The 10,957-nt window shown below is 39.7% G+C and overlaps 2 protein-coding genes across 4 annotated transcripts in view; one reads left to right on the top strand and one right to left on the bottom strand.

Annotated features, from left to right (window-relative positions):
• The window catches only part of nr2f6a (nuclear receptor subfamily 2, group F, member 6a), an 8,902-nt gene extending 5,560 nt beyond the window's left edge, over window positions 1–3,342 (top strand). The window contains exons 4-6 of one of the 2 annotated variants that reach the window (XM_024273636.2): window positions 852–1,183; window positions 1,256–1,502; window positions 2,164–3,342. In XM_024273636.2, coding sequence (XP_024129404.1) covers window positions 852–1,183; window positions 1,256–1,502; window positions 2,164–2,438 — 854 coding nt within the window. In that variant the 3' untranslated portion in view covers window positions 2,439–3,342. Of the gene's footprint in view, window positions 1–848; window positions 1,184–1,255; window positions 1,503–2,163 lie in introns of both variants that reach the window. The other variant, XM_024273635.2, reaches the window with a different exon arrangement.
• A 269-nt stretch (window positions 3,343–3,611) lies between these two features.
• The window catches only part of zgc:154006 (uncharacterized protein LOC563016 homolog), a 17,382-nt gene continuing 10,036 nt past the window's right edge, over window positions 3,612–10,957 (bottom strand). The window contains exons 5-10 of one of the 2 annotated variants that reach the window (XM_024273633.2): window positions 7,819–7,973; window positions 7,473–7,730; window positions 7,086–7,257; window positions 6,864–6,905; window positions 6,283–6,362; window positions 3,612–5,574 (exon numbers count right to left, since the gene is read on the bottom strand). In XM_024273633.2, coding sequence (XP_024129401.1) covers window positions 5,565–5,574; window positions 6,283–6,362; window positions 6,864–6,905; window positions 7,086–7,257; window positions 7,473–7,730; window positions 7,819–7,973 — 717 coding nt within the window. In that variant the 3' untranslated portion in view covers window positions 3,612–5,564. Of the gene's footprint in view, window positions 6,363–6,863; window positions 6,906–7,085; window positions 7,258–7,472; window positions 7,731–7,818; window positions 7,974–10,957 lie in introns of both variants that reach the window. The other variant, XM_024273631.2, reaches the window with a different exon arrangement.

Raw genomic sequence — 10,957 nt, 5'->3', positions numbered from 1 at the left:
TACACTAATGCGAACGTGAAGTGTTGTATGAAAGCCACTTTTATAAAGTGTTGTGAAGTGTTGGTTCAAGGCCAGAACTGGTTTCAGCTTTGGAGAGACTGAGTGCAGCAAAAGAGAACATGCATGCATATAAAGTATGTTTATAATCAGGTGTAGGTGGTGTTTCACTGGTTTAAAACCAACTATCCGGGTAAATGATTGGATAAATGAAAGTGACAGCAGACTGAACTTGTTTAGTTTTACAATCAGTTTGTTTTGTCTCAAAATGTTCAGATTCCTCCACAGAGCCTGTAAGGTGGAGTTGGTTTAAAGAACTTTGTCAGCAATACTCTTTAGTAAAAACATTTTTTTTTTCTTATGAAGACTGTTTTGTCTTCAAATGAGGCATCGCTGAAAACTGCCTTCAATTCTAATAACTTTGAATTTCCTATTAAAAAGTGTTAATTGTTTCAGAGTAGATTATGTTTTTGTGTTGTAGCATTAAACATAAATGTAAAGCCATTTAACTTCTTTCTCCAAAACCTCATTTTAGTGTCATGTTCTTTTTCCCTTCAAACCAACTTGCATATTTAATGATCCTTGTTTCTTTTTCCGGGAACTGACTTTCCCATATCTTCTGCTTGTTGCAAAGTTGCGCATTGACATAACATTTTACACTGAATGCTATCATATCTTTAACAAAATAAATCTGTGGTTTTATGGTTTTATACAGGTTAGTTTAAATTAAACAAGCTGCAGGTCAGACTTTTTGTCCTGACTTCAGAACTCCTGGTTTGACCTTTCTCCCCCTCTTCTCACTCCCCTCCTCTCCCCTTCACCCCCTCTCTGTCCCCCAACCCAACTTACAGCAGTTCAGCGCGGTCGCATCCCACCCCAGCCGAGTCTCAGCCCCTCCATCACACCCATAGGTGGCACCAGCAGCCTGGCAGGCGGAGAGTTCTACAATAGCAACAACAACGGAGGAAGCGGCGGCGGCCAGCCAGTGTCGGAGCTCATCTCCCAGCTGCTGCGAGCCGAGCCGTACCCCAGCAGTCGATTCGGACACCAGTACAACCAGCAGAGCGGGCCCGACAATGCGATGGGCATCGACAATATCTGTGAGCTGGCCGCCCGTCTGCTCTTCAGCACGGTGGAGTGGGCCAGGAACATCCCGTATTTCCCGGAGCTGCCCGTCTCCGACCAGGTGGAATCCGTTGAAATCTGTTGTTGAATCCCAAAAAGATGCAGTACCCACACTGACACTTCTCACCAACAGGTGGCGCTGTTGAGGCTGAGCTGGAGCGAGCTCTTCATCCTTAATGCAGCCCAGTCGTCTTTGCCGCTCCACATGGCGCCGCTGCTGGCCGCCGCCGGCTTCCACTCTTCGCCCATGTCTGCGGAGCGGGTAGTGTCCTTCATGGACCAGGTGAGGATGTTCCAGGACCAGGTGGACAAGCTGACCCGGCTGCAGGTGGACTCTGCTGAGTACAGCTGCCTCAAGGCCATCGCTCTGTTCTCACCAGGTGATTCTTTGCTCATGTGCGCCCTCTGGTGTCAGTTTAAGGCGTTAACATTCACTCCTTATTAGTAAACAAAAAAACTAAAGGGAAAAGCAACAAAATCACAGAAATATGAAAAAATTATATTTTTCCTCAAAAGAAAATGTTTTGCTAGTAATTCTACAAACTAAAATTTTACTCTTAATTTATTATTGAATTTTTCAAAGCCAGTGTTTTGAAAGGCTTTAGTTTTGAATTTTTATCCAGACTTTTTTACTTTCCATTCCAATATTTATCCTTTCTAGTGTTTTTAGCTATTTTTTATATTTATAGATTGTATTTATGTAGTTTAATAATACATTTTTAAATTGTAATTAAGCCCTGACCAGTAAAAAAAATATTAAGACTGTCTTACAATAATCTTTCACAACTTTTCATAATTGAAGAGGTTTAAAACTGGATGTAAAAGGGCATTGGTGTGACTTCAGCCTTTTGTTAGTCTTTCTTGTAAATAATGACTTGGTGATTAAAATAGTATAAATGATGATTAAGCGTGTAGAGAGTGAGAAGTTGCATTTAAACTGGAGTTTCTCGTCCTATCGGCTGTGGTTTCGGTTTAGTCTCATCACGACTCTTTATGTAACCTGCCCACACTATTAAGTAACTGCCTCCTCCTTCCTCTCAGACGCCTGCGGTCTGACAGACCCGGTTCACGTGGAGTCTCTGCAGGAGAAGGCTCAGGTGGCTCTGACGGAGTACGAGAGGATGCAGTACCCCAGTCAGCCTCAGCGCTTCGGCCGCCTGCTCCTGCGGCTGCCCGCCCTGCGCGCCGTCCCCGCCAGCCTCATCTCCCAGCTCTTCTTCATGCGCCTGGTCGGGAAGACCCCCATCGAGACGCTGATCCGGGACATGCAGCTCTCCGGAAGCTCCATCAGTTGGCCGTATGTCCCGGGACAGTAGCTCAAACCCCGCCTGGGATTAGTGGCAAAAAAAAAGGGACCGAGATGAAACCTCCGGCGTTCTCATGATCCATCTGTGTGGTTCTCCAACGGCAGTGCCAGCTGACCCTCGCATGCTCTGTACTGTACGCGCTCAGTCGCCTCTCCGCACGGGCCTCCAGAGGGGAGGGCAGCTGGAGCCCAGCCCGGTCCTGCCGGTGCCAGGTGTCCGGCCGGAGTCCAGATCACCCTGCTGGGTTGCGATATGGCCTCGGCAGCCGGGCACGCCATCTCACACACGCTCGACGCAGAAACTGCTTTCATACGTGCAGAATCCAACGCTGCTGCGGCAGCTTCCATCTTCCATTCGTGTTTGAGTGTACCGGATCACGAAACTGAAGCCTCCGAATGAAACTCTAAAAACAAACCGAGGAAATGTCACCAAAGTTCACTCTCCTCGGAAACTGATCAGAAAGACGTCCGACTTTTGTCGCCGCTGTGGTCAAAGAACCCAAAAACATTTCCATGACAACAGATGAATACCTCACTAGACATCAGAATGCTTTAGTGTGACGTTTCCTGAACCTCTGAGATTTGTTCACCAGAGTTCGCCTTTTAAATGGCCGCCCTCCTGGGGGGGAGGGCATCTGTGGATCATGAGTCTTAAACGCATTTCATGCATTTGTGCTGTATCTTTTCTATGATTGCATTTTTACTTTCTAACAGAGTCTAATTTGGATCAAACCACATGAGCACATCAGTTTTTTTTATTTACACTCAGCTGGTATTTATATAACTTTTTGCATGTTTGAATGGAGCTTTGGATCTCTGAGTAGACAGTTTCCCTCTCCCTTTACTTTATGTAATTAAACTGAATCTAAATATTAAAGTATTACTTTCTTGGCTAGCCCTGGCTAGCTCTTTAATGTTTCTTTTCCTGTACGTACAGACGTGAACGCCTCTGGAGAAACGAGCCTCCCGCTGTCGATGCCGTCGTTGTTTTCCGTCGTGGTGAATGATGGTGAAAAGGCCATGATTGAGAGAGGATTTCATGCTATAACATTTCATGCATGTGATGAGTTCAAATGAGGAAAATAAAAAGCTGCACATGCTCCAAAACTTGAAAGCATTTAAATAAATAAAAAAAAAGATCAAGACTTTACTCTGGGGCTTTTTCCATCTTTGCATACGTCTCTTTTAAGCTATTGTGGAGGAAATATGTCTTTATTTTTTTCTTACAGGAATATTTTTGCCAATGGTACTAGATTTGTTTTCCAAAACATCAGTGTAACATCATCTGTATCGGGAATGCTGAATAAACATTTTTGTAAAAAAAAAAAAGTATGAACATACATTTACAGGAAGTCCCAGTTTTCACACAGGTTGATATTTTAGTACATAACACTTTAGAACAAGTATTTTAAATCCAACATGTAGTCTAAATAAAGGTGTTTCAGCTCATTATTTGACAGTTTAAAGCCAAATATTTAATAGCATAATGTTTGAAGTGAAAAAACTCCAATCTGAAATACTTGTCGCATATATACTGTCTGGTCTGCAGAGTGGTTGTCTTCATTTTGTGTGGAACTATCTTCATTTCAGGAGAGAAACCATTTCTATCATCAAAGGTGGTCCTGAGTGACCTTTGGGCCATGCTTTAACTCATGCTGCTATTGGCTTACTGGTCACTGTAGACCTGTGGTCCTCAGGTTCTAGTAGGTTACATGTTCTCCACCTCTCCTTGGCTACTTGTTCCTGATTGGTTGAAACAGGTGATTTAAGGCGATTAGTAACGCGTAAGACGTGGATATTTGGAAATAAATCTTTGTCTTCTAGCTTATGATCCAGAGTTTTTGACCCTCACCTCTCATGTCTGATGGCAACTAAGCATTGTATTTTTATATTCCCAAATATGTGTAATTGATCTCATTACTTTGACGTTTACTGACTATATAATTTGAATTGCCAAACAGTTAAACGCAGCATTAAAGTTGAATAAATGACGATTAGCTCAGATTTGAATTTCTTATTTAAAAGCTGAGTTGTGTTTACGCACATATAATGCAACATGATGGTGTTAAATGTTTCTTCCCATTGATGCTGCATTTCATGTTTTCTCAGAAGCCAAACTTTTGTTGTTTCAGGTAAGATATGACACAAATCCACGTTCAGGAGTTGGATTTGAAAGTAAAAAGTTGGAGATACCAAATATGCAAGTCATAATGGCTGTTATCAGCGCAGACAGCTGAGTACTGCAAATATCACAAACAGTATGAGTAGGCATTTGTAAAATATCAGTTTTGTACATTAACAGTACTAGTACTATAAGCTAACAGTATGAGTAGGTGTGTATAAAATATCAGTATGCGTACTGTACGCTAGCAGTACTGTAAAATGAATACTGTTAGCTAACAGTATGAACATTGTTAATTATCAAAATGTGTGCTGTACGCTAGTAGTATAAGTATTGTATGTTAACAGTATGTGTACTGCTGTACGCTAACAGTACCATAAAATAGCAGTCTGAATATTGTTAATTAGCAAAATGAGAACTGTAAGCTAATATGCGTACTGTATGCTAACAGTACCATAGCATAGCAGTATGAATATTGTTTATTACCAATATGAGTACTGTAAGCTAGCAGTATGAATTTTGTATGTTAACAATATGTGTAATATACACAAGTACTGTAAAATAGAAGTATGAATACTGTTTATTACCAATAAGAGTACTGTAAGCTAGCAGTATGAGTATTGTATGATAACAGTACAGGTACTGTGCGCTTACAGTACTGTAAAACAGCAGTATGCATACTTTAAACTAGCAGTATGAGTATTGTAAATTGACAGTATGAGTACCACAAGCAAGTAGTATGAGTGTTGTACAATAACAGTATGAGTACAGTCAGCTAGCAGTATGAGAATTGTAAATGAAAAAGGAGTACTGTAGAAAGCAGTATTAAAAACTATCAGTATGAGTACTGTAAACTATGGCTGGATCTTTATTCCTCCTCTACCCCTACAGCTTCTCCCTACTCCTCCAATTGCAGGGACATTTGAAGCTGTAGAGGTGTCCGAAATGGTTAATTTAACAGGCTGCTGTAGGGACTTATGGCTGTGTATTCCTCAGCCAGGAGAGTGATCCGTGTCACGCTGTGCTGCAGAAGAGAAACACATTTCTTTAAATGGGTGTGCTCTGACACAAAAGGTCTTACATTTAACCCTTGTGCGGGTCCAGATGACCCCACCCTTATATTGTTGTGTGATTCCTCCCATGACCAAAGTGGACAAAGGTGGTCAGGATTTCATGTCTGCCACAGACACCAGTAAAGATAAACAATCAGGGTGCTGTCTTGTGGGGTCCAGATGACCCCACTTTCAATGTAAACATGCCTAGGATGGTACAATGATTACATGTATGTAATGACTATGTTTAAGAAAGACTCTTTAAAGTTAGCTAATGTAGATAACCGCTCACTATTGATGACATCATTTAGGTTTAATAACATCCCGATTTAAAGACACTATTTTTCCATAACACTCTGTTTGGAGGACTAAAGCTAGGGGTAGGGGAAGAATTCAGATTCGGCCTATAAGTACAAGTACTGTAAGGAGTAGGAATACTATAAACAAGAGTATTATTAGTGTATTAGTACTTAAAACTAACTGCATTAGTACTATAAGCTACTAGTATGACATACTGTAAGACAACAATATAAGTACTGTTGAATAACAGTACGAGTACTGCATATTAGTAGTATGAGAACTGTAAACTAACAGTATGAGTATTGTAAGCAAATGTTTTGAGTACGTTTTTGTAAGTTAGAAGTAGGAATACTGTAAGCTAACAAAATCCCTGGTCGTACAGTTTCACCAGACATTTGATGTGGGAAAGCTTCTTCTGCAGTTCTTTGCTTTGCTTCTTCTTTGCTCGATAATCTGCAGACTGAGGAGGAAAAATCCAAAGTTAAATCAGTGTGTGTCAGTTGGTTTAAAGATAAATGTTTATATTTAAACATTTATCTTTAAACCTTTTGAAAAAAACATATATATATTTTTTGCTGACACATGACTTTCACATGCAGGTTTTCCTTCAAAGTATTCCATTATTTTCTGGGGTGTTTAAACCATTTTTTAAACTTTGGTTTTCATTTTTAAAAGGTGCAATAACTTATATACAACTTTGTGAAAGGTAATGGTCAAAGACAAAAACAGAACATGAAATACCTTCAGTAATTTTAGCCCAAACTTCCACTTAAATGTGTGGAGTTAGTGCAACACAATTTTAGTTTTCAAAATGCATTTATTAAAAACTCCTATAATTGTTATATTAACCACACGTTAGCCAAACAATGCTGTTTTGTTTAAATTTGTTGGCTCTGAACTGGATAGTTCCAATGGTTTCATTTCTGGCTCATAGTGAAAAGTTTGCACATATTTGACTTACCTTTTTTACTTCCTTTAGTCGATTATACTCATCTGCTACACTCTAAAAATGCAGATAAAATAATTAAATAAAGTTCTATTTACAAAACCAGCAGTGTAAGAAGATCTTTGTTCAATCCAGAAGAAAGAGTCGAGAAACTGATAGTTTGAAGCATCACAAAAGCTATGTCAATACAAGAAGCAATGTTCTGCTCATTTTGTATTTTTCTTTCTAGTTCTCTACCTGATACTTTATAGATTCTTCATCCAAGAGGTCCAGTTCTCGACTCAGCTTGTGCATCCGGTCACCGATGTCATCCATTGTTGAGCAGAGTCTCTTGTAGTGGGCTAAGTCAGAGTCAAACTCCTCCTTGTACTTGCGGCGCTGCTCGTCTGAAGTTATTGCTGGGTACAGCCTTGAGGGTGATACAAATACAAGGTGGCAGTATTATGAAAAATGCATTTATTTAAAGCAACATTTACATTTAACTTTTATGCAACTGTGAAGAGGACAGGCTTTTTATGGGACGCAGCAGTCTAAGCAAAATTGACCAGACAGAATAACCAAACTCTGTTGGTCATGGCGGTATTTTCTTAAACGCAGAGTTGCAGCTACAGAGTGCAGACTCACCGGTAGAGGTGATGCGTGTGGTCTTGGTCCAGCTCATTGTCGGTCTCTCCTGCATCGTAACCACTTTCATACCCAGATTTGAGCATAACTTGAGTAGCAAACATCGATTGACTATCCCTCGTCTTTTCTCTCTTTCCTTGATAAAGAGGAGGCTTCCTGACGCTGTCGTTCTCCTCTGAGCTGCTGGAACGAATCGCTGCCTTGCCGCTGTGATTCTGACTTTCAGCTCCAGAGCTCGTTTTGATGTCTGCAAAGACACTAAGAGGAAAAAACCAACAAAAGAATTCAATTGGCAGTTTTAGTCTTGTGCTTTGCACTATGGGAGTGCGTGAGGCTCTCGAATCACCTGTTGCTTTTGGAGCATTCCTCAGTGTGGATACCAGGTGTTCCTTTCCCACAGGAAAACCCACCGTCCTCTGCCCTCAGGACAGGAGCTGCTCTCTCCGATATGACTACAGTTGGTGCCTGCTGGGTGCTTTGCACATCCCCAACATGGTTCATCTGAAACACCATTGGAGAACACATATCATACATTTCTGCAGACGAGTTCAGCTCTGCTGAGCTGTGTTTGCTGGAATTCTGAAATGTGTTTGAACAAACAAAATGTAAAAAAATAGAGGTGTGTATCTTTCCCTCCCAAACAATTCAATATGCATCTTGATACATAGTCCACAAATCGATAAATGAAAGATTCAACAAACTTTGTGGCAATACAGTACAGCCTGAAGTTTTACATCAATGGAGAAAATATCATTCCTTTGGAATAAAAAAGCTAGAAATGAAGGTTATTAAGGTTATCAACTGAGCTACACCACTCACTAATATAAAATAAGCAAAGAAAGTGAACAGGTTGGTTCCATATACTCAAGCCAATTTGTTTTTTTCTTACAAGTCGTTCATAGAGCTGTGAAAGAAAAATCTGGAGCAAGAACTATGAGATTTGCACCAAGCCTCCTCTAACTGTAGGTGGCAGACATGCGCTAGTAAACAGTAGAAAAACAAAAAAAAAGAAAAGAAGACCGGTTAAGATTGTGAAAAGTTTAGTGTGAAGAGTTAAATAATTATAGGCCATCATGAAGGAGGTGGTCAGAGTGTCTTTAACATGCTTAAAATAAAAACCACAGTCAAAACAAATTGCCCCCACTTCGTCTTGACATACATTTTATATATATAAAAACCTTGAACTAATTCTGTCATAAATGATTTCTTCAAAGTCCCTTGGTTAGAAAAAGATGTGTGATTGCCAGCCTTGTTAATGCAGACAGACAGACAGAGCAGATGACAAGCGCAGATCAAACACAAACATGCAAACACACACAAACACACGTCACTCTAACTTGGGACTATTTGACAGCTCGCACAAACATCAGCGTCTTTGAGCTGAAGTCTTTTCCTCCAGGATGATTTCTGATTCACCACGAAACATTTCAATGGGCGACAACGCCATTCAACTTTAGAGAATTTTCCCTACTTTGTTTCACGTAAATCTTATCAATCACTGTAGGTTTGCAACAAAAGGAGATAGCTTCATTACAAATAGAGGGTTTTAAGGACAAAATGTAAAAAATGATCCAGCAACAAAAAGTTAAGGATTTTTTAGCTGTTTGTATCTATGTCTTTGAAAAGATTTAATATTATAATTTTAAGCACAATATAAAAAGCAAGTTTGGCTCTAAACTTAGGCTGATTAACTTGCTACCTTATAGTATTTTAGTCCCCTGTGAACAAAAAAAAAAACAACGAAATTTGATATTGAAGATGTTTCCTGATATGATAATATTGACTCTGTGTTACAAAACGTCACTTGAAAGAAAATTTTGTACGTTCTGGGTCTGCATTAAACTGGTTTCTGTTATATTTGGAGAAAAAAGATGACTCCATCTTTGAATTACCAGAAATGAGACAAAATTACATTTGGAGTTCCACAAGGTTATATTCTGGGGCTTCTTCTGTTTCTTTTTTTTGTTTTTTGGATACAGGAAACAAGTACGTAAAGATGGTTAACTTTGAAAAACATCACAAAATCCTTTGGCTGGACTCCTCACAAAAACACAAACAAGTTGTGGATGTTATTCCAGCCTTCAGGTCTTTTGTTCGGTTTACTAATTAATTAGGCAATTAATGACAGTAGTCCATGGACTTTTGTTGTACAACAAAATCACTTGAACATCCTAAACCTTTTGAAATAGGTGCATATTCCTGCAGTGTTACAAAAAATGTTGACCAAAAAAATGTAAATCTTGAAACTTATTTGTAAAATTAAAGTCTTTCGTGAATTAAAAACTAAAAATAATTGAAGTTTAATCTCCTCTATATTGTGTTTTTATGGTTTGTTTTGTATTCCATTATATTTTACTTGGTTACCTCCAGTTGTAAAGTAAACAGCATATCCTCAGTAAACCAGAACAGAATCATGAGGCAGAATTCTGAAGGGATCAGTTTTTCACTGATTTCAATGTAAAATAAAAGCCAGATTTTATTTCAAAAACGAACAACTTTCACTCAGGATTTTTCCAAATTTTTCCAAGAATATCAAAGACAGCAAGGATACTGAGCCTCATAAGATCTAGAGTCTTTGGGATGCATCTTTTATGACTCCATGTGTTCGCCCTATTTCTGGATGGTGGTGTAGACCCACTGCAGATGTGTGTGTCAACTTGGAAAAAGCAGCTGGTGACACCGATCTAATGACAGCGCTGCAGGACTGCTCTGCAAAATCTGACATGTTGGTTTAGACAAACATGACACTGATGAATTTCTGTTTCTAAGATCAGTAGAAATTTATATAAAAAAATAAATAAATAAAAAATCCGCTTTTTTTAAAGAAGCGGCTATGATTATCTCATCTACTTATATTTTTGCTGTAGGCTTAAAACCTAAAAATGAGTTTTAAAGAATTATTGAGAGGGCAGCATGCAGCTTTTTTTTTCATATTATTGCACAAAACACAAGGAAATGACATTTTCCCCCAAACTGCAATGTGTGGAAGCCCTTCCAGACTGAATCATTTAGAGGCGCCTCACTCAGTGAGGATTCACACATCCACTCAGAGACAACCCAACCCTTTTTATACATTATACATGGCACATACATTATATATGCCTCCCTGCGAGGCAAGCATCTTCCCTGAAATACAAGAATACATCAGAACAGGGCCCACACTTGCTGAACAATAGGTGGAATGTAGGCCAAGACCTTAACGGATAAACTGCATGCGTGTCTTTTGTTCTCCGTGAGTCGGTGATGCAGCGATGAGGCCTGACGGATTAATCACTGCCCAACGCCACATTCCTCTAACTGCTGTGCTGTGCATATAGCGGACAAGTCTGCAGCAGCACGACTACCTGTTTGATGCTGAGGCGCTCTCACAGAGGACGTGGAGCCTTTCAGGTTGCAGGAAACCTCTAATGCTGCGTTCACACAGGGCTCGGAAACATGAATTTGAGCCACCACTTCCGATGAAAAGTTTATGTAAGCGCACAAAT

This window comes from Oryzias melastigma, linkage group LG17, assembly GCF_002922805.2.
Source record: "Oryzias melastigma strain HK-1 linkage group LG17, ASM292280v2, whole genome shotgun sequence".
Taxonomy (NCBI): Eukaryota; Metazoa; Chordata; class Actinopteri; order Beloniformes; family Adrianichthyidae; genus Oryzias; species Oryzias melastigma.
Note: the sequence above shows the minus strand (reverse complement) of the source record. Positions and strands in the feature narration are given on the sequence as shown.